At 44.2% G+C, this 23,612-nt stretch overlaps 1 protein-coding gene across 2 annotated transcripts in view; it reads left to right on the forward strand.

Annotated features, from left to right (window-relative positions):
* The window catches only part of TBKBP1 (TBK1 binding protein 1), a 109,607-nt gene that overhangs the window by 32,330 nt on the left and 53,665 nt on the right, over positions 1–23,612 (forward strand). Inside the window, exons 4-6 of one of the 2 annotated variants that reach the window (XM_040435276.1) lie at positions 2,768–2,918; positions 5,634–5,830; positions 11,348–11,409. In XM_040435276.1, coding sequence (XP_040291210.1) covers positions 2,768–2,918; positions 5,634–5,830; positions 11,348–11,409 — 410 coding nt within the window. The remainder of the gene's footprint in view (positions 1–2,767; positions 2,919–5,633; positions 5,831–11,347; positions 11,410–23,612) is intronic. The other variant, XM_040435277.1, reaches the window with a different exon arrangement.

Consider the following 23,612-nt stretch of genomic DNA (forward strand, 5'->3'; position numbering starts at 1 on the left):
TTCCGTTAGAGAAGCAGAACAACAAAAATAACTGAAGCACAGGATTCAGCACATAACTGACAGGAAAGGAGCCATTGAGTATAATGAGATCTGGTCAGAAGAACGCTTCTTTGCAGAGAATAAAGTCCTTCATGCAGGACTTATCTCTCTGCTATTTTTGAAAAAATGTAATAGAGCCCCGAACGGAGCCTCCAATGCAGATGTGAACATGCCCTGACATTGCCATCTATAGGACGGCATGCTCTAGGTGGGACCAGTAGACTACATAAATGCAATTTGATAATGTACTGCATAAGATATTACTGCTATAAAAACAAAGCTATTGGCAACCGGAGAGACAGTTTTATTACCAGGAACTGGGTATCAAGTGAGAGGAATGATGAGGCAGTGTGTAAGCTAGATGCTGTACATTTGTACAGAGCGAGGAGAAGGCAATTGTGGGGATGGCGTATGGGGAAATGATGGATACACAAGAAAGCAGCGAGATAGGAAGTGTGTGGGAGGGCAATGAAGAGAAAATGAGATGGGAGATTATAGTAGGTGTATACTGCAATAGCCTGACTGTTTTAAAAAGAAATGAAGGGTGTGGGAGAAGGGCAGAGAGGTGATCCACTCACTGACAGATCATAAACAAAATAGGATATGAGTGTTGTAAGGAAAGAAACATTATAAAAAACCTACATAGCACGATTACACAAGTAATACATGAATGTCATAGATGGGAGAAAGACTAGTCCTTACTCTGGGGGACTTAAAGGGAATGTGTCACCAACATTATTCCCTGGAAATAAAGAATGCTGATGTGAAAGAGCTCCAAGGTGTATTGGGGCTGATAGACCACCTAGTTCACTGGTCCCCTGAGCACCGTTAAAGGGATCATTCAACCCCTATAATGCCTCCCAAAATGCCTAGGCCCCTAATACTGGTCATACTTAACCCGCTCCCCAGCACTTGTGTCGCTTCTGATGTCCACACGGCCGTGCTGCATCTCCCCGTTGCGCGGATCAAAACATCTGGCAAGAGTGGGGGGGGGGGGGCTGGAGTTGAGCAGCCAATAGCAGGCCTCAACATCGGCTGCTCTGGTCTGAGGAGGAGGCGGAGCCGAGGCTGACTGCTGGCTGGCCCTGCCCCCCACACAGACAAGAGGTGTGGAGAGCCGGCAAGGGGGAAGAATGATGAAGCAGGGAGATGCCATCTCTCTGCTTCATCATAATACAGGCAACTGTCTCTGCTTCCTATGGAAGCAGAGAGAGCTGCCAGAAAGCGGGACATAGCTCCCCCGTACCGGGACAGCGGAACAGCCACTGAAATCTGGGACTGTCCCACCAGATCCGGGATGGTTGGGAGGTATGCTTTAACTTCAGGGGGCACAGTCTATTACTACGCATTGGTCCCAGCAGACGTGCTTGCTCTTCAGAATGTATTTATTAAACGGTTCACAGTTGAGGAAGGCAGACATGCCGCAACGCGTTCCGTGAACCGTTTAATAAATACATTCTGAAGAGCAAGCACGTCTGCTGGGATCATTTCGTATGCATCTTATGGGGATCGCTCCTTTCCCGTGCAGACATTGAAAAGGTCGTGAGCTGTCTTATATGGGAACTATTACTACGCATTGTCACTGCAGGGGAAGTGTGGGTGTGTCCAAAGGCCGGACCGCTAAGACGTCACCTCCCAAAAGTTTTTTTTTAATGTTGTGTACTATGGATAATATGACCCAGGGGCATAGCTATAGGGGGGGCAGAGGTAGCTGTCGCTACTAGGCCCAGGAGCCTGAGGGGGCCTAAAGACCCTTGTGCCACATAAGAGGACACCGGTATTATAGAAAGTGCATGCTGGTCAAGTTATACTTCTGGCTGGAGGAAAGGGGTTAGGTTAAGAATTGGGCATGGGTGGGGGGGTGCCGTCAATTTTCGCCTCAGGCAGCACGAAGGCTAATAGCTTCCTGGAACCTGGCCACAAAGCACTAAGGGAAAGGGGGCCCAAGCTGAACTTTTGCACCAGGAGCCTTTTGCTACGCCCCTGACATGACAATTTTCCCCTGCACTCATGTTCATATCTATCTAATACATTTTCTGGAAAACTGGGAAAGAGAATTTAGAAAAGAAAAAGACTTGACACACGGAAAATGTGGTAGGATTGAACCAGCATCTGTAGTGGAGCCAAGTGGTAGCAGATGGTGATGGTACTGTGTAATGGTGTTAAAAACAAATGAGATGGCAGGGTAAAGAGCAAGGTTTTCATAGAGAAGATTCCAGTTTCTATACAATCATATGACAATATGTACATACTCTGCAAATGCCACGTGCAATATTTATAGGAAACATTAAAAGTACCCTGCAAGGAATAGATAGAAGTCTAACATTTCCCTGCCGTTGTATCAGTAAAGATGTCCATACACCTTCTACACCAACAGCTATTCTTCCCAAGTGCCCCATACACACACGCTCAGCTTGGTTTTCTCAATGGGAAGAGAGGTGTAGACCATTTCTGACACCTTATCTCTCTTGTGAACAAAAGGATCAGGAGTAATTACGGTAGGTAAAACTCAACATGTCCAATCCTTGTTTCCTCCGAAGTCATCTGTTGCGGTAGGCTTGGCACACTACCATACACCTAAGGTAGTCAGCCAGTCTAACAAAATTGTCAGGTTCAGCTGAATTTACTCTTATGTGTAAGTCTGAGATTAGCTTTAGGCACTTATGGTTCAAAGTGGATGAGGAGTAGGTGTTGGTGAAAATACTATATGTGTGTCTCTGTATTGCAGAAGGGCCTTGTTCTGAGCCACGTAGCCCACATCCAGTCTCTGGAGCAGCAGCTACAGATGTGTGCCGAACCGCACCCTTTCCCAGGCTCTGCTCTCTCGGATCCTGACATGCAGTATCTGTCGCTGCACCATGGACCAGATATGCCACATGGTGAGTCAGAGGAATTCGATCACAGACTGGTATACACTGGCGTGTACACAGATAAAATGACACCTTCCGGTGTCCCCCCTTCTGTTAGTTTTCCAGTGCCCAAGGATGAAATGAACCTGATCTGACCCACACATCTAACCTGCATTTCACCTGCTCTGGAATTGCTTACTTTTCTATCTGACCTGGTTTAAGGGAATGGCTTCACTAGGCCACTCAGTGCTATTCTGACCATGTATGTGGCTCTTCTGTAGTGGTCGGTTACAGGTAACAAACTGGCAAAAAACTATGGTGGTTGGTTATGGTCCATCAAATTACAGAGTTTTCTGATGTAATTTAGAATTAAAGGGTTGTCACATCACCAGCCCTATGTTACTCTTGTAATCTGTCAATCAAACAGATCATAAAATAAGTTAGTTTTGTGTCAATTGGATGAAGCATGGGCTGTCCCTTCCCCTAGAGATAAATGGAGGCTTTAAAATGTCACCAACATCAAGAACTCCCTCTGTTCAAACATTCATGGTCTATCCTAAGTCCCAGAAAACTAGATCAAATTGTACACCATTCAGCGATTACATTAAAACTACTGGTGACGTTGGTTATCTTGTGATAGCACCTATCAAAGATGGGGTATAGTAGGCCGCAAGTGAACAGTCAGCTCTTGAAGCAAGAAAAATGGGCTAGTGTGAGCATCAGAGTGACTTTGACAAGGACCATAGTGATGGCTACACAACAGGGTCAGGGCATCCCCAAACGGCAGGTTGTGTGGGGTGTTCCTGATGTGCAGTTGTTAGTAGCTATCAAATGTGATCCAAGGAAGGACAATCGGTGAACCAGACACATGATCATATGGGCAGGGAGCGAAGGCTAGCCTTTCAAGTCTGATCCTACAGACAAGGGCAAGACTGGCCATAGACCCTACAGGGAAATTTCCTGGTGGGTCATTGCCCGCAGGGTCCATTTGACTCCCCCCCCTCCTCAGGCCGCCAGGTATGTAACATTCTGACGTTATCAACATTAAGTAATGATGGGAGCATCAGGTAATTATGTACCCAGCCGGTACCACAGATGCCCTTCTGAACTCAACTGTATAAATGTTATCAGGATGGTGATACAGTCTAATACCATGGTGGGCACAGGAGCCCATGGCTTCCTGCCCCTCCGTTCACCCGACATCTGGCCTGCATTGCATATGAAATAGCTGAACCCACCTACTTGTGTTGCTCTCACCTTCTGTCAATTTGGATGGGCCACTTTTACTTTTTCTCCGGAGCACTTTAAGTTGACAGTCTGCCCCCTTAAGTTGAAGCTCAGTATTTTGAGATATTACATTACCGTCTTCACACCTATTGACATCATGGCCGTCCATCCTAACCTTATTTATCTTGAATACACAATGAAGTCAATCGTATTGTAACATTAGGACATTATCCCAATATTTCTCAAAACAAATTGAATAATACTTTCATTGTTTGTGATGTTATGACACATTTTTATCTTGTGTTAACAATACATTTCTTCATTCTGGCAAAAAAGTACTTTAATCCACATACAAATGAACAGTCAAGTGCACCAAGGGTTGTCCCAAGCCACTCAGTGCACTATTGCTCCTTCTGCTTCCTCTGCCAGCCCCCCCATCTCCTTCTTGATTGACAGAACCAGGTTCCAGAATTGTCATCTCGCCTGGTCCTGTCAATTAAGGAGAGGGAGGGACTGGTAGAGTAAGCAGGAGGAGCAAGAGTGCACTGAGTTGCTTGAATCCTCGGTGCACTTAACTGCTCATATGCATATGGATTAAATGTAAAATTGGATTTCCTGGTAAGGGCTCTTTCACACTTGCGTTCTTGTCTTCCGGCATAGAGTTCCGTCGTCGGGGCTCTATGCCGGAAGAATCCTGATCAGGATTATCCTAATGCATTCTGAATGGAGAGAAATCCGTTCAGGATGCATCAGGATGTCTTCAGTTCCGGAACGGAACGTTTTTTGGCCGGAGAAAATACCGCAGCATGCTGCGCTTTTTGCTCCGGCCAAAAATCCGGAACACTTGCCGCAAGGCCGGATCCGGAATTAATGCCCATTGAAAGGCATTGATCCGGATCCGGCCTTAAGCTAAACGTCGTTTCGGCGCATTGCCGGACCCGACATTTAGCTTTTTCAGAATGGTTACCATGGCTGCCGGGACGCTAAAGTCCTGGCAGCCATGGTAAAGTGTAGTGGGGAGCGGGGGAGCAGTGTACTTACCGTCCGTGCGGCTCCCCGGGCGCTCCAGAGTGACGTCAGGGCGCCCCAAGCGCATGGATCATGTGATCACATGGATCACGTCATCCATGCGCATGGGGCGCTCTGACGTCACTCTGGAGCGCCCCGAGAGCCGCACGGACTGTAAGTATACCGCTCCCCCGCTCCCCACTACTACTATGGCAACCAGGACTTTAATAGCGTCCTGGGTGCCATAGTAACACTGAACGCATTTGGAAGACGGTTCCGTCTTCAAATGCTTTCAGTACACTTGCGTTTTTCCGGATCCGGCGTGTAATTCCGGCAAGTGGAGTACACGCCGGATCCGGACAACGCAAGTGTGAAAGAGGCCTAACACATTCTCCTTAAAGCCATACCAATGATCTTGTAATGTCTTACTATTACATCATATCTTCAAAATCATATACTGATAAAACCAGCAGAGCTCCTGTTGTAACCAATATGTTCTTCCTTGGCAAGTTTTAGAACATCCAGTTAACTGGCAGGCTCCCCGCAGCTTGGACTTACAGCGTGATATGGCAGCACAGAGGAGAGAAGCTGAGCTGGAAGAGGCAAAAAGAGATTTGCAAAATGCTCAACGCAGGGAGAAGCAACTAAAGGAAGATGTTCTGCGTCTTGAAGAAGAGCTTAAACGACTGCAGGAGACCAGGGAGCAGGTTAGGATTATGTAGAGATGCTAATATCTTGTCCGGCATCAGTTCCTTACATAAACATTATAGATTTCTTAGGTCTCCAAGTGATACATACCTTATGGAACCCTTTCCTTGAGGGTGACTGTACAACTAGTGCAATATGCCATGTGGTCAAATAACTTTCATTATTTTCAAAAGGTCAGGAAGACCTTTAAAAATGTGAATAAAATAAATACTGGATCCGTTTTTCCGGATGACACTGGAGAGACGTATCCGGTATTTCAATGCATTTGTCAGACAGATCCGTATCCAGATTCGGAAACAAATGCTATCCATTTGCACACGGATTTCCAGATCCGGCAGGCAGTTCCGGCAACGTAACTGCCTGCCGGAATCCTCTAACGCTAGTGTGAAAGTACGCTATAACTACTTTAAACACTGCCCCTCGACATGTTTCGCCAGATGACCTGGCGTCTTCAGGGGATTTGGGCAGAGTATGTTTAAAAGGGGGCGGGGATGGTCTTTTCAATCCTCTGTTCATGACTAATCTGATAGCGTATCATTAGCTTTCATGTTTTCATGTATGCAGATAGACTCAGTTACGGGAGCGCTGATTGTAGCGCTCCCGTCCTCCTCTCCCCTCCTCCCAGCTGACGTATTACCTTTCGCTCCACTTCTGCTGACCATGATCCCGGACTTCAACATCGCGCTCTGGCTAATCATACAGTGCACATGTCTTGGGACTTTGATTTTCTTTGCTTTAAGTTCGCTTTGCAAGATTATGGACTTTGCTTCAATGTACTTCTTTCAAGTGAACTGCGCATGTCTTTAGGGTTAGAATCTTTTAAAAAAAAAGGCTAGTTGGTCCATAGATCCCATAGGATTAGTTTTCTGTTATCATAAAGCTATAATATTATAAGTTATACAAAGTTCTATTATTCCCTTTTTGCTCGTGTCTATGAATTATTGATTTTTATCCCATAGTTTTTGACTTATTTTAATACCTATTTTAATCATGATTTATTTACTATAGAGGCTATAGATGTTCTAATATTAATGTCTATATTTTTTATTTATTTACTAAGAAATGTAGTGATACATGAACAGAGGATTGAAAAGACCATCCCCGCCCCCTTTTAAACACACTCTGCCCGAATTCCCCGAAGACTCCAGGTCATCTGGCGAAACATGTCGAGGGGCAGTAGTTTTAGGCAGCAGGTGGACTGTTTATTAGAAAATACTAGGAAGTAGATGTTCCATGTAGCGCAGGGACAGAGGAAGAGTGAGGCAATAGCAAAGCACAGACACAGCTCACTATATCCCTGAAATTGCTACACTGTGAAGATAACAGTGTTACAAACACATTTGACAAAAAGTAACCAAGTGACACAGCTGATTATTTTAGATTATAATTTTTTATTTAGTCAGTAGATGTTTATGTTTACAAGCAACAATAAAAGTTATGTTTTAATATGTAGCAAAGAGCATATGTAATAAAAAGGCCTTATTGGTCTTCCTGACCTTTTGAAAATAATGAAAGTTATAAATATGCCTTGACATGTGCTTAAGGTCAGTATTTGTTGGAATTTATTGTGGTCAACTAACACGCAGTGTTACTGGGACCTGATGCTGTTTTTCAGTGTGGTTTATGGGTGTGCATTTTTTACCACTAAACCCTGAAAAATGCTGTAATTTGTAGTAAAACCACATAGGGCAGTTAAGAGGTTCTCCACCTAAATTTATGTTTACAAAATTAGGGTTAAAGCATCCTTCTTGCCCATCCCCTTCTTGCAGGCTAGATTGATACATAAAGGGGTTATGCTATGATTATTGTAAAAAATGAAAATCACACACCATATAGTCTCATTCCAACAAAGCTAGAACCAACCCTGTACCTCACATGGATCCAGAGCTCCTCCCATTCATTAATCTACTAGACACTCTTCAGGCTGACAGATTGTCCTTTCTCAGGGGACATGTCTGTTCTCAGGGCTTGTCTTTTCTGCTGCAGCCCAGGAGTCGTGTCCTGTCTGCTACAACTCTCTCCCTGTAACTGTCACAACCTTAAACAGTAAATATGGCTGTCGGCAGGTGAAGGATGGAACTGAGCATGTGCGACCACCTCAATAGGTCAACATGCAATTAAAAAAAATATCTAGCTATCTATATATATATTTTCTCTTTTATATATATATATATATATATATATATATATATATATACAGTACAGACCAAAAGTTTGGACACACCTCATTCAAAGAGTTTTCTTTGTTTTCATGACTAGGAAAATTGTAGATTCACACTGAAGGCATCAAAACTATGAATTAACACATGTGGAATTATATACATAACAAACAAGTGTGAAACAACTGAAAATATGTCATATTCTAGGTTCTTCAAAGTAGCCACCTTTTGCTTTGATTACTGCTTTGCACACTCTTGGCATTCTCTTGATGAGCTTCAAGAGGTAGTCCCCTGAAATGGTTTTCACTTCACAGGTGTGCCCTGTCAGGTTTAATAAGTGGGATTTCTTGCCTTATAAATGGGGTTGGGACCATCAGTTGCGTTGAGGAGAAGTCAGGTGGATACACAGCTGATAGTCCTACTGAATAGACTGTTAGAATTTGTATTATGGCAAGAAAAAAGCAGCTAAGTAAAGAAAAACGAGTGGCCATCATTACTTTAAGAAATAAAGGTCAGTCAGTCAGCCAAAAAATTGGGAAAACTTTGAAAGTAAGGGCTATTTGACCATGAAGGAGAGTGATGGGGTGCTGCGCCAGATGACCTGGCCTCCACAGTCACCGGACCTGAACCCAATCGAGATGGTTTGGGGTGAGCTGGACCGCAGAGTGAAGGCAAAAGGGCCAACAAGTGCTAAGCATCTCTGGGAACTCCTTCAAGACTGTTGGAAGACCATTTCAGGGGACTACCTCTTGAAGCTCATCAAGAGAATGCCAAGAGTGTGCAAAGCAGTAATCAAAGCAAAAGGTGGCTACTTTGAAGAACCTAGAATATGACATATTTTCAGTTGTTTCACACTTGTTTGTTATGTATATAATTCCACATGTGTTAATTCATAGTTTTGATGCCTTCATAGTCATGAAAATAAAGAAAACTTTGGTCTGTACTGTATATATATATATATATATATATATATATATATATTAAATACAAGGGGAGGGGGAGCATTTTATTGACGTAAAGAGAATATCTCACAACCGGAGCATTTTTGTAACAAAAAATAAACTACCAACGTAATTCGTTTTTTTTATGATGAATTATTAAAAAAAAACATTTAATGGTGGCCCAGTCTCTGTAATGCTTGGAGATATATATATTTTTTTTCATTTGAAAAGCCCTATATTTTTCTTTTTCCATCAACACAGCCCTATGAGGGCTTGTTTTATGCAGGGCAAGCTGTATTTTTATTGCTACCATTTTGGGGTATATAAGGTGAATTGTAGAACAGCATGGCAACAGTGTGAATAAAAATGCAATTCTGCATTGTTTTAACTTTCTAACTATTCTGTGGGTCCCTACAGTTATAGAGATGTCACATTTATATATTTTTGTTATGTCTTCTTACTTATAGAAGGAAATAGTTGGCAGGTAGAGTATCTCTAAAACCAGTCTACTATGAATTTGCCGATCAGTTCAAGGCTGGATTGGCACCGTGCTAACATTAGGGAAAGAGGTTTGGCTGTTGTCGTGAAAAGCTTTTTCAACAAATCAGGCTCCAACAGAGTCCGATTTTACGAAGAATTTAGGCGGAGAAACTCTTTATAGCTCCTTCTGTTAACCTTGAAGATGACTACAGAGAATGTGTGAATTTTGCTGAGTGCATGAGACTTTAGGGTCACCTGGGAATAACAGTACAGGTGCAAAACGCTTTGTTGTTATGTCTTCCACAACCATAAATAGAAAGAAATTATCTATTAAAAGACTATGAATTGTGCATGTCTGCAAAATATCTATAAAAAATCCAACATAAGCATAATAAAACTGTGACAGAATATCCTGTCTATAGGTAGAAATGAGCATGGCCAGCCCTAGGGGTGTGCATCCCAGGGGGAGATTTATCAAGACTATTATTATTATTATTATTATTATTATTATTATTTATTAGTCTACTGGTTCTGGAAAGGACTGTAATTAGTAGGACTTGGCGCTCCCAGAAAATACATTATATAAGTTACTAGGAAAAACTGGTCAAAAGAGTAAAACAATTATGAAAAATCTATTATTTAACTAAGAATCTCTTTAAACTGTGGCCAAGAATTTGTTGCTATTGGGATTGAAAGGATCTCCCTTTATTTATTTATTTATTTATTTTTTCTCTCTCACCTGAAGTGTGATGGGGTGGTTTTTGGGGTATCTTTTATATTTTTGTCTTTGGTATTTGTATTGTGAATATACTCATAAGGATTGGAAAAAAAAAGATGCCTTCAGCTGCCAAGTGCACATGCAATAGGTCAGCCAGTTTTATAGGTACAAATCTGCTGATAGATGCCCTTTAAGCAAGAATTTTATGATTTCCAGGACAAACCAGTCCCCTATATCAAGACGCATAATCTGCAGTTACCACACATGACAGTAACTTGCACCTCATAGTCATGCATATAGGTAAGGCAGACTACCTTATATTGTGGACACACAGTCAGGCAAACATATAAGAGGATCATTTATTAAGACCAACATTTTAGACGCCGGTCTTAATATCCCCTATAGCTGGCGGTGGATCCGCCGGAGTTATGTAGAGGTGCAGGCCTCTCCATAACTTCGGCGCATCCAGCGGCAGTTCCTTGCCGTCTTACATTTAGACCATTTTCTACAGCTAAACCAGGCCTGTCGGTGTCACGGATGTAGTAGGGGAGAACACCAAAAGACAACAAGGAGGAAGGGAAAAGACACTAGGCCTCCCCGCTAGGGAAGGAAAAGGGTCACCACCTATAAAACCCTGCTCCTGGCCCTAACTCCTATCAGTATGCGCACCTCTCGATGGTAGAGATGCCCATACACAGGAACCTAGAAAACCCTGGTGGCCCTTGAATGCCCTAGACTAAATGACAGGGCAGAGACAACCCGCTCCTTCCCTGGTGAAGGAACCAGCGTCTCACTGAGGCCTAGTAAACAACAAAGGGAGGTAAAGGTCACATGATCCACACCTGAACAGGAGGTGTGGACACACAAGCAACACACAGACAAAGTGAAACCAAAAGAGGCTATCAGATCACTAATGAGCAGATAATCTTTCAGACCTTCTAAAACCTTTCACCGGTAAGACAGTCGGCCCATCCCGTCCCCTTCCCCACCCACTCCATGCCCACTTTTTTAGACCTGGCGTGAGCGGGGCAAAGTCGCAGATTATGGCGCAAAGGACCTTTCTGCCGCAATCTGTGCCAGAAATATGCCTGATATAGGTGTATTTCTGGTTAGTAAATGACATCTTACATTTAAGTAATATATTATTCTTTTTTTTCTTTAAATGTTGTAACAACTCAAGGGCCGTCTAGTCATTCTTCTATGTCATTGTGTCTTTAGGAACTGGCAAATGGACAGACGCAGCGGGAGATGGCATGGCTGAAGGAGGTGGGAGACGACCAGTAAGTCCCTATCATCTCTGTTCTGTTAATTGTTATGACATCACAACAAATTGAAATGGATATTTCTCTAATTTGCATGGCCAAACAAGACAAGTAAACTATCTTCTCTGTGCAGTGAAGGTCACCGGTACAGCCAGCGGAGGGCAGTCTTGTATCAGGGTTATAATGCTGAATGATGGTGGCTGTGAAATATAGAGCAGCACTGGGGACAATTGTGGATATCCCATTTATAGACAGTCACAGGATTGGGGCAGTGGGGTATTTCATTTGTTGCGCTCCTTGAATGAGGACAATACCAGATGTGAGATTGATGGCAGTGATTATTACAAACCTTAAAGGGGTTTTCCATGACTTATCCTCAGAATAGGTCATCAATATCAGATAGGTAGGGGTTCAACTCCGAACTTCATGGTGCATCAGCTGTTTGAAGGGGGCAGATGGGAGCTGCGGCCTCTTCATTTTATACCAAGGGCTGTGCTCGCTGTTGCAGTTCACTCTCATTCACTGGAATGGAACTGCAGATGGAGCTGCAGAAAGGCCATGTGACCATTAGAAGTGATGTCACAGGCTGAGGAAGAGGCCAGAGCACTCACCCAAGAGCTACGGCCCCTTTTAACAGGAGTTGGACCCCCACCAATGAGATATTAATAATCTATCCTGAGGACAGGTCATCAGTATTTAAGTCCTGTCCTGTACAACCCCCTTAAAGGGCTTGTGTCATCCGAAACATTGGTTTCATATCGCTATTATATGCCACCAATGTCAGATAGATTAGGGTCCCTCCCTCTGGGACACACACCTATCTCTAGAATGGGGCGCCAAAATGAACAAGAGCGAATGGCACAGGTGTGGCCACCCTCAATTTAATTGTATGGCCCATTCTAGAGATAGGTGCAGGTCCCAGAGGAAAGGTCCCTAATCTGTATGACATTGGTAGCATATACTAGCGATATGTCACCAATGTCTCAGATGACACAAACCCTTTAAGGGAGTTATACAGGACAGGACTTAAATATTGATGACCTAGCCTCAGGATAGATTATTAATATCTCATTGTTGAGGGTCCATCTCCTGTTAAAAGGAGCTGTAGCTATCGGGTGAGTGCTCTGGCCTCTTCCTCTTCCTGTGACCCACACCTATCTGACATTGGTGGCATATCCTAGCAATGAGACAACCTCTTTAATTATGTCTTTGATAGTGTTTTAAGCAGTAACAATATGTTGTCAAAAGATGGCGCTTTATACATGAGTCTTATGTGGTGAATCTTCACTTTGTGTACACACCTGTATTATACTCTGTATAGTTATTAAAAGACAGATCTTTACTGGGTCACTTTAAATTCCAGAGGTGCTTATAATTTAGGGTAGTTTCACATCTGCAGCAGGAGACTCCGCCAGGCTGTTCCAGTAGAGAACATCCTGCCAGAGTTCTCCGGATCCAGCACTGACGGATACTACTGCCTTCCCACCGGACCCCATTGACTATAATGGGGTCCGGCAGAGATCCAGATGCTGCCCGACAAATATGCAGAGAATCAGCTGGACAAAAAACGCTGCATATATGAACCCTATGAATTTATAATATGGTGGCAATATATAAATATTATTATTATTATTATTATCTGCAGCTGGACACACTTAATGACATGTGCAACAGAACATTTCTTTTTCTGGTGCACATGACTCTCCACGATATGCCAGAATTATTATATCTTAAGGCCTCATGCACACAACCGTTCAGTTTTTTGTGGTCCGCAAACCGCGGATCTGCAAAAAACTGAAGCCGCCCGTGTGCCTTCCGCAATTTGCGGAACGGAACGGGCGGCCCATTGTAGAAATGCCTATTCTTGTCCGTTTTGCGGGGCTAAGGAACGGAGCAACGGATGCGGACAGCACACGGAGTGCTGTCCGCGTCTTTTGCGGCCCCATTGAAGTGAGTGGGTCCGCATCCGAGCCGCAAAAACTGCGGCTCGGATGCGGACCAAAACAACGGTTGTGTGCTTGAGGTCTAAGTCTGTCAAATTGTATGCCAGCGGGGTTTGCTTTTAAGACAGGTGTTGATACATTCCCCCAATTGTCCTGCAACTAAACCAGCCTGGTGGCATATGAGCACTTTGCAAGCAGTTTGGTGCTATTATTTCTATATTGTTTGTTTGGAAATATTATTTGGTGCTATTTATTCACTTTTTTAGGAAATTAAGTGATATCAGATGTGTTGCCCTTAGCAACCAGATTCTATTTTTTTTTTTTCAAGCACAAGTGTGAAAATAAAAACTGGAATGTGATTGGTTGTTATGGGACATACACCTTTTTGTCGGAATTGGTTTTTATTTATGAAAACTCGATTTGGGCACTGCATATATGGTATAAAGGATCTGTGTGCGCTATTATTGTGCAATATATAGTACTATTATTTGGGCACTGTATGGCAATTATTTTGTGTATAGTACAGGAGTGCTTTAGTTGTGTGGTCAGTGTCAGGGGCATAACTACTGTATAACTCACCATAGGGCACCATAGCAAGATAAGATGGATCCTCCACCACCTAGTGAAAGAAAATTTAAAACAGCAGCATAAAAACCTTTGGAGGCTTTTTTTTTATTATTTTTTAATTATTATTATTATTATTATATTATTATTATTATTATTATTATTATTACATTGCACTTTAAAATTTTGAGCTAAAAAATAAAAAAACTTCAATTTAGAAATTTTCAGCCCCTTTCTCTGTACAGTGCTGAGATCCTCTAGTTAGCAGGCTGTCTGTTTACACTATGTTCCATCAGGGAATTCAGCTGACGGCTGATATAAAATCTTTTCTCTGATTGCTGACAGCTCATAAACACTCATTATAGCTCAATTCTTATAAAACTGATAAGAATATGGCTTAGGGTACTTTCACACTTGCGTTAAAGTTTTCCGATATTGAGTTCCGTCCTAGGGGCGCAATACTGGAAAAAAAAACGCTTCAGTTTTATCCTAATGCATTCTGAATGGAGAGCAATCCGTTCAGTATGCATCAGGATGTCTTGCTGTGGTATTTTCTCCAGCAAAAATTCTGGAACACTTGACGGAATGCCGGATCCGGCAATAATTTCCATTGAAATGCATTAATGCCGGATCCGGCACCAAGTTTTCCGGCAAGACGGATCCGGTTTCCCGGTCTGCGCATGCGTAGACCTTTAAAAATGTGAAAACAATAAACACCGGATCCATTTTTCCGGATGACACCAGAGAGACGAATCCGGTATTGCAATGCATTTGTGAGATGGATCCGCATCCCGATCTGTCTATAAATGCTATCCGTTTGCGCATGGATTCCCGGATCCGGCAGGCATGCCGGATCTTCATAACGCGAGTTTGAAAGTACCCTTAAATCAGGGCTCGACAAATCCTAGGCGCCAGGTCGCCATGGCGACCAGGAATTTGGTCCTGGCGCTTGGGTATTTGTCAGCCCGTTTTCAAAGATGCGCTCTCGGCGCGCACCATGGTTTCCTGAGCCGGCACAGTGGAGAAGGAGAGGAGTCCCTCCCTCCCCACAGTCCGCGGCTGCCGCTGACCACCAATGAGAACAGAGTAGGAGGAGGAGGGGAGGGACTGTGGCCACTGCGCCACCAATGAATGCCTCAATACCAATGTGCCGGTGTTCCGTGAAAAGTCATATCCCGGCCCCTATGACTGCACGCTGTGATCAGTTGAGGGGTTAATCGCGCGGATCACATCGTCCTGTCAGAGGTCGGGTGCCGGGAATGTTTGTCTGCATTGGTGGCAGTGGGCAGTTCCGATCAGAGTCCCAGCAGTGTAATGCTGGGGCTCCGATCGGTTACCATGGCAGCCAGGAGTCACGCTACTGAAGTCCTGGCTGCGATGGTATGTTAGTGAGCAGCATTATACTCACGTGCGCCGTGGCCGCTGGGCGCTCCTTCTTCTGTCTGTGCGGCTCATTGCTAATGCTTATAGCATTAGCAATGCTCCGCACAGACCTATGAGAAGAAGGAGCTCCCGGCGATCACGGCGCACGTGAGTATAATGCTGCTCACTAACATACCATCGCAGCCAGGACGTCAGTAGCGTCCTGGCTGCCATGGTAACCGATCGGAGCACATGCTTAAAATTATATCGCAATATAGATTTTATGACGCGGCTCCGCCTGGCTCCTAACTTTTTTAGCTGGCTCCTAGATTCCAAGGAAATTTGTCAAGCCCTGCCTTAAATAAGTGTTTATGAGCTGTCAGTTCAGAGGTAAGGACTATACAGTAAAGTAAGATGCTTATAGCTAGTCTAAAATTTTTTTTTTTTTTTAATAAAGACCAATTGAAAAAATGCCCCCAAAGGTGTTCATGTATAACAGCACCATATATCAGAAAATCATTAGGGCAAAAATCCAATATATTGTTATTCCCCACAAAAAAGTACAATGTTCTTGCGCCTGACCTCTGGGCCCCGTAGCAAGTGTTATGACTATAGTTACACCCATGGTCAGTGTGTTCAGGCAACATGCCAGAGATAAAAAAAAAAAAAAAAATAATAATAATAATAATAAAAAATTACAAATGAATGGACATTGTATGGTTCATGTTAGCAAAGCACCATGGAAATAATAAGACCACCATATGAAAACTGTGGAAAGCTATGACCCAGGTGTTAGATTGTGTTTTTAGCAGGGCTTTTTTTCTCAGAGAAAAGGTGGTGGAACTCACCCCCCCTCCCCTGGCCACGCCCCTACCCAACCCTAGGACCACCCCCTACCCGCCCCTCCTACCCACCCCTAGGACCGCCCCTAAAACCGCCCCTTTAGAGAACAGGGATGCAAGTAAAATTTTGGGGGGGGGGGGGGGCTATAAAAGTCCAGCCCAGCCCAGCAAAGAAACCCCCCAGATGGGGATGGCACTGTTAATGGGGGATCTGGGGATGGCACTGTTAATGGGGGATCTGGGGATGGCACTGTTAATGGGGGATCTGAGGATGGCACTGTTAATGGGGGATCTGGGGATGGCATCCACAGATCCCCCATCCTATAACAGTGCCATCCACAGACCCCCCATCCTATAACAGTGCCATCCACAGACCCCCCCCCATCCTATAACAGTGCCATCCACAGACCCCCCACCCCATAACAGTGCCATCCACAGACCCCCCCACCCCATAACAGTGCCATCCACAGACCCCCCCACCCCATAACAGTGCCATCCACAGACCCCCCCCACAACAGTGCCATCCACAGACCCCCCCCCACCCCATAACAGTGCCATCCACAGACCCCCCTCCACCCCATAACAGTGCCATCCAGACCCCCCCACCCCATAACAGTGCCATCCACAGACCCCCCCCACCCCATACCAGTGCCATCCACAGACCCCCCCACCCCATAACAGTGCCATCCACAGACCCCCCCACCCCATAACAATGCCATCCACAGACCCCCCCACCCCATAACAGTGCCATCCACAGACCCCCCCACCCCATAACAGTGCCATCCACAGACCCCCCATTGCCGCTCCAGTACAGTTATAAAATGTGTAATTAAATGAATAATGATTCATGCTGCCCCTCAGTAGTATAACTTTCAATATATTGTACTCACAGGTCTACTGTTATCGTAATGCAGGCAGGCCGGGCAGACGAGCGGCAGTGTCACTGACTGACGTCACATGCCTGCGCCGCCTACTTTTTGAATGAAGTAGGCGGCCCAGTCACGTGACGTCAGTCAGTGACGCTGCCGCTCGTCTGCCCGGCCTGCCTGCATTACGATAACAGTAGCCGGCTGTGAGTACAATATATTGAAAGTTATACTACTGAGGGGCAGCATGAATCATTATTCATTTAATTATACATTTTATAAGTTTTTACTGGAGCTGCGGGGTCGGAGCACAGTGAACGCACCGGCCCCCAGCTCCTCCTCCCAGTCCCTCCCCGCTGATACATCGCAGGCTGCGATGTCAAAAGGTGGCGGAACGCCGTTCCAGTGCGTTCCGCCAAAAAAAAAGGCCTGGTTTTTAGTAACCTTTCAGCACCAGGCCTTGTTCCACCTTCAGTCATAAATTTTATATAATTAGATTTTTATGGCCCATATACTATTGAGCTGCACATAATCTTTTCCATTGACAGTTTGAGTGGGATTTGCTTCCAGCTATCATGCGATGCCCCCAGATTCTGACTCAGAGACCACCTGAGATGAATCATATTACCAGAGCCTTGTATGTACCGTATTTTCCAATAATAATTCTAAGAAAAAAAGCCCTCATAAGGCTGATAACTTCCCAGAGCCTTAGTTACTGCGGTGGTCAAAATGGTTTCGACTTTTCACATCATGGAAGGAAGTGGTATTGAAACAATTCTTTTTTTATATAGAAAGAAAAGCTCCTTCCTATACAGGCAGATTCTACAGATACAGTATGTGTAGGTCTTTTAAAAGATGTTTTTAGGATTTTTGTATTTAGGAATTGCTCCATATTAGAATGTTTTTGCTAGAATATGCAGTAACGTAATGATTGTGGGGGACTGACCTGTGGGACTCTCAGTGATCCCTAGAACTAAAGGACCAATGCCCCTTTACCCTTTTCCTGCACAGGCGTGCACAGTAACAAGTGAATAGGAGCACACATGCGCAAGGGAAAACTATGAAGCAGTAGCACTTATTGGGGCTTTACAATATTTAATTACTCACCTTTTAAATGTACTTGCCACACTTTTCTCAGCTGGGTCTGCTGTGTTCACAGGCCACCCCTTTAAAGGGCATCTGTCAGCAGATTTGTACCTATGTAGTAGGTGCACTTTGCAGCTGAAGGCATCTGTGTTGGTCCCATGTACATATGTGCCCGCATTGCTGAGAAAAATTACGTTTTAATGTATGCAAATGAGCCTCTAGGAGCAACAGGGGAGTTGCTGTTACACCTAGAGGCTCTGCTCTCTCTGCAACTGCAGCACTTGCTGCACTCTGATTGACAGGACAAGGCCCTGTCAATCAAAGTGGAGAGGACACGGCAGTTGCAGAGAGAGCAGAGCCTCCAGGTGTAACAGCAACTCCCATGTTGCTCCTACCTAGAGCCTTATTTGCATATATTAAAACATTATTTTTCTTGCAGGCTTTTCTCTATCTTTATTGCCCCCGAAATATTAGCATAAAAGAGCCCATCAGCAGCGGAGACAACCTGCTCCCATTTGACTGGATCCCTGCTCCTTCCCTCTTTCTCTGCGCCTCTCTCCGCTCTCGACGTCATCGTGCCAGCTCCTGAAACCTCGCACAGGCACACATCACCTCTCTGCAAATAATGTTAGGCAAATGAAATTTCTGTATGGTATGCAGGATTAGTGCTGTTGATTTGTACACAATATACTGCGCTACATTTCATGATTTGCTAGAAATTGGTATTTTTACACTGAGATGATTACTTTGAGTGACGTCTGTTGCACGGCTCATTATAAATGTCTCTATGGAACAGGAACAAGCTCTGACTAGTAATACATGTGCTCCAATGTAAGGCAAAATCCTGCGGTCACACATTGATAAATTCATCTAGGGCAACACAGTGGTCCTTCAAGATACAATGGCCTCAGGTTACAGTATTTTCCATACAGTTGTCTTTCCTGGATCATTGTAAGGACTCATGCACGCGGCCGTTGCCCGGCCGTGGCCATATTGCGAGTCCGCAATACACGGGGCACCGGCCATGTGCACCCCGCATCACGGATGCGGACCCATTCACTTAAATGGGTTCGCAAACCGGAGATGCGGTGCGGAAGCACGGATTGGAACCACACGGAATGGGTCCGCGATCCGCATGCGGCTGCCACACGATCAGTCGCAGCACGAGCATGGAGCCCTTACGTTTGTGGGCATGAGCCCTAAATGGAAGCCATATTTAGCATAAAGTGCCACAGACAGTCCAGATCTGCCTCATGTGTGATTGGCTGGAATATCCAACCCATCATCATGGACATTTCATTGGTAACACATTTGGTAAATCATCTGAATTAATTTATACGTGTGAGGGAGTGTCGCCACAGCTCTAGACGCTCCCTCTGCTGGCAGATTGACATGGCCGCACATGTAGCACGGCCTTGATAATCTCACGCCTGTGCCGTTACTGTATTGGCTCATGCGTGGATGATATGCCTATGAATCCATATCAACAAACTTGCTTGTGCCTCTCTCTATTCACAATCACTGATTCAATTTTGTAGGCACTCACAGTAACAGCGCATGCGCAGGATTATCATGGTCCTGTAAAATGTGCAGCCATGTTAATATGCCAGCACAGTGGGGATCCGTCTGTAGAGGGACAGTCCTCACAGGCAGAGAATTTTTTCAGAAGACTGAATTGATTCGTAAGACTAAATGATTCGCTTATCCCATAGAGATTTCATTGGTAAAAGACCTGTAACAATGAAGACAATGAAGTGCATGCCCTGATTGGGTGACTAGAAGTGTCTCGCTACAGTACACTACTACAAGCACTATAAAGTCACCCGTTGCCAACATGAGCTGCTCTTTTGGGCACCCAGTGAGGATGGTATGTAATATTTTTATACGGTGTGTACTGTACAGGACACTGAAGAAGCTCTTGTCCTCAACATAGAGAGTGATTTACGGCTTCCAGCTGCTATTTCTGACTGTTATATGTAAGGACTTGTTTATCTGTAGTAGCGATCTGCTCACTTTTCTTTGATTTTCATTATTGCTTATGTTGTAATGACATTTTGGTGCCTTTGTAACCAATTACTAGTTTCCCAAAGAGTTATAGCCTCAAGGTACAATATAAATAATATCATACTAAACACAACCCTCTCATAGACTCAAGGGGAGATTTATCATGAGAGGTAATTTTCAAAGTCCGTTTTGCAGGAGCCTGAGTTGCCGTAATTTGTGCCAAATGTATCAAATGCTGCACAATGTTTGATAAATTTGGTGCATCTTTTAAACTTGTTCTGTCCTAAGATGTTACTTCACTTTTTATGTCACCCCTTTACTGCAGTAAGATTGTGACAATGTTTTTTGAAAGTTGCAGTTCATTAGTCTGGCTTGAAGGCATGTCTGAGATTACAAAAAAAAAGTTTACATAATGGCTTTGCTTCTTTGAACAATTATAACTGTGAGGTAACTATTATGTTTGGACTTCCTTAAAGGGGTTGTCTCATAATAGACAATGGGGAAATATCGCTAGGATATGCCCCCATTGTCTTATAGGTATGAGTCCCACCACTGGGACCAGCACCGATATAGAGAACAAAGCCCCGAAAGTGAAGGAGGGCGCACTGCGCATGCGCAGCCGCCCTCCATTCATTTTCTATGGGGCCGTCGAAAATAGGCAAGCGCTGGCTCGGCTATTTCTGTCGAGCCCATAGAAGTGAAAGGGAGCGGTGGCCGGTCATGCGTGGTGCGCTCCCATTCACTTCTATGGGGAGCCTGCTTGGTGTTGGCTGGACCGGAGTCCTCCAGCCACCACCTTGCGGGGCTCAGTTCCCGATATAGGTGCAGGTCCCAGCGGTGGGACCCACACCTATAAGACAATGGGGGCATATTCTAGCGATATGCCCCCATTGTCTATGATGAGACAACCCCTTTAATATTTTTCTTTCAGCCATATCATCCCCTGGTTCAGCTGCACAGCTAGATGCATTCCAGTCAGAAGCAAGGGACATCTCCCTTCTGACAGCACTGTACTGCTGTGATATACTTTCCCTTCCTTTAACAGGCAGTGGACTGGAAGTTAGGTGGAAGCAAGGCTTTAGTGGTCATGACTTTACAGTCAGTGTAAAATGTTGCAAAATGAGTCCAAAAAAGTCACAAAGCTCTTTTTGATGCCAGAATTCTACACCGCAGGGAGTGATACATTTCCCCATAGTTCTTTAGATTTACAAGTGGCAATACATTGAACAGCAAGTATATGAGAAAGTGTTAGGCTACATTCACACAGCAGTTAAAAACAGCCATGTGATGGAAAAAAATTTAACAGCTGTTTTAAGAACAATGGTAGTCTCTGGAGTTATTCACACGGCATTTTTTAACAGCCTGTGAACAGATGTCAAAAAGATAGGACATGTCCTATTTTTCTGCTATAATGGACTAATAGTGCAGTGTCCCACTACGTGTGAAAAGGGGACACTTCAAACTTTTGTGTATGTCATCTTATGCTATTATCTATTTTTCTCTGTAATAGCTGCAAACTCTTCACAACAGGCTGGTAATTGCATTTATACACTGTCACCACTAGGCGGAGCTGTCACATAATTTATATAGTGTAGGGTAGGCCAAGCTTAGGAAGTTAGTTGAGAGTTGAGTTGGGAGGAAGTTAGGAGAGGAAAGCCTATAACTTAAGCTGTGTGCCCCTGGGTATCTCCCAGAAGAAAGGCAAGAAAGATTGGAAACCAAGCCCAAGGAATACTGGATCCCATCCTCTTGTAGTGCCACTGTCCTGAAGTCAGAGACGAAGTAGATTAAGTGTAAGGAAGCAACCTGTTCAAATAATGGAGCAGATTAGTAATGCCTGCCGCTAGGGAGACCGCCCTGTTGGTTGCCAAGTTCTAATTCAGGAGATCCAAAATACCAAAAGGCTGAAGTTTTCAGAGCAAGTTGAGCAAGATAAGGAAAGTATCACCCTCTCCATCAGATTGAGTTGGAACCTGCAGGTTACCATGATTCCCCCGTGCCTGTTGTCTGGAGTCGCAGCTGACCTCTATCTTATGTACCAAGGCATTGCATGCATGGATGGTATCTACCTCAAGGCAAATATTTCAAGTAAAGTTCAACTACTGCCTCTCTCCTTATTCTACACCCTCTCTCAACGCACCTTACAGTGCTGGCATCACAAACACCAGGGACCCTGCCTCCAAGGCACCTTACCAAAAAAAACATTCCACTTAGGGCACCTCAAACTACCATCTGGCTGGGAATCCCTGGACAACAGAGAGTGCCCCAAAGGAGCTGGTGCTGTCCTTCCCAGGGTGCGCTACAGAACAGTGAGTAATACTACTACCCCCATTGGCCCACCATAACTTGACAATTTTTAACAGCCGTTTCTCAAACGGCATCAGTGAAAAAATGATTATAAAAAGGGCTGTTTTGCCGTTTTTAACGGCAGTTTTTTTTTTTTTTTTAATAGTTGTGTGAATGTAGCCTACAAGGATAACACTAATAATATTTTGTCTTGGTTTAAAAGTTACATTTCTGCAAACACATGACCTAGACTGCTTGATAATAGAGGGGAGCCGTCATCACTGTGCTGTTAACCTAAAATAACTCAACACATTTATTTCCATTGCCACAGGCAAACAACAGCCCCAGATCTTTTATGTGAGATCATAGATGTGATCAAAGTTTGGTTAGCTGTAACCTTACAATTCTCGTGTATTGTGCTGTTTTTGTGCATATACAGATGTAGCCAGCGTTATCTTGACTCTAGGTGCACCAGGAGTCATATTAGACTAGTGTCACACTAACGTTTACCATCTCTGGCAGGCTGTTCTGGCATTGCCGTCTGGACCCATTGACTATAATGGGGATTGCCGGAGATCTGGCCGCAACCCGGCAAATATGACGAGAATCGTCAAGACAGCGATGTGGTGGCTTCCAGCAGTGCAGGATCCAGACATCTCCAGCAGGCTGCTCCCTGCTGGAACAGCCTGCCGGAGATGGTAAATGCTAGTGTGAAACTAGCCTTAACATGACTTGTATTACTGTAATGTGATTTAGTACATCCAAACAGCAGTCTGTGGGCTGGGTATATGCAGTGTACATATAGTGGGTCCACTACATACATAAACTGAACCGTACCAGAATTCACAACCTTACATTTAACTAAATGCCATTTGTAAATGATGTACTGTAGATTTCATTTTAATACTAGATATTATTGGAGAATCCCTCTTACTGGTTCACTGACTAGATACTTTACTGCAACAAAACCCACTGCTTACCTCCCATGGGGAAATCAAAAATTCTGTTTTTTGCTGGTTTCCATTTAAAGGGCATCTGTCAGCAGATTTGCACCTATGAAACTGGCTGACCTGTTGCATGTGCACTTGGCAGCTGAAGGCATCTGTGTTGGTCCCATGTTCATATGTGTCCGCATTGCTGAGAAAAATGATGTTTCAATATATGCAAATGAGCCTCTAGGAGCAATGGGGGCGTTGTTGTTACACTTAGAGGCTCTGCTCTCTCGGCAACTGCCGTTTCCTCTGCCATTTGATTTACAGGAACAGACA

The sequence above is a fragment of the Bufo bufo genome, chromosome 6 (genome assembly GCF_905171765.1).
Source record: "Bufo bufo chromosome 6, aBufBuf1.1, whole genome shotgun sequence".
Classification (NCBI taxonomy): domain Eukaryota; kingdom Metazoa; phylum Chordata; class Amphibia; order Anura; family Bufonidae; genus Bufo; species Bufo bufo.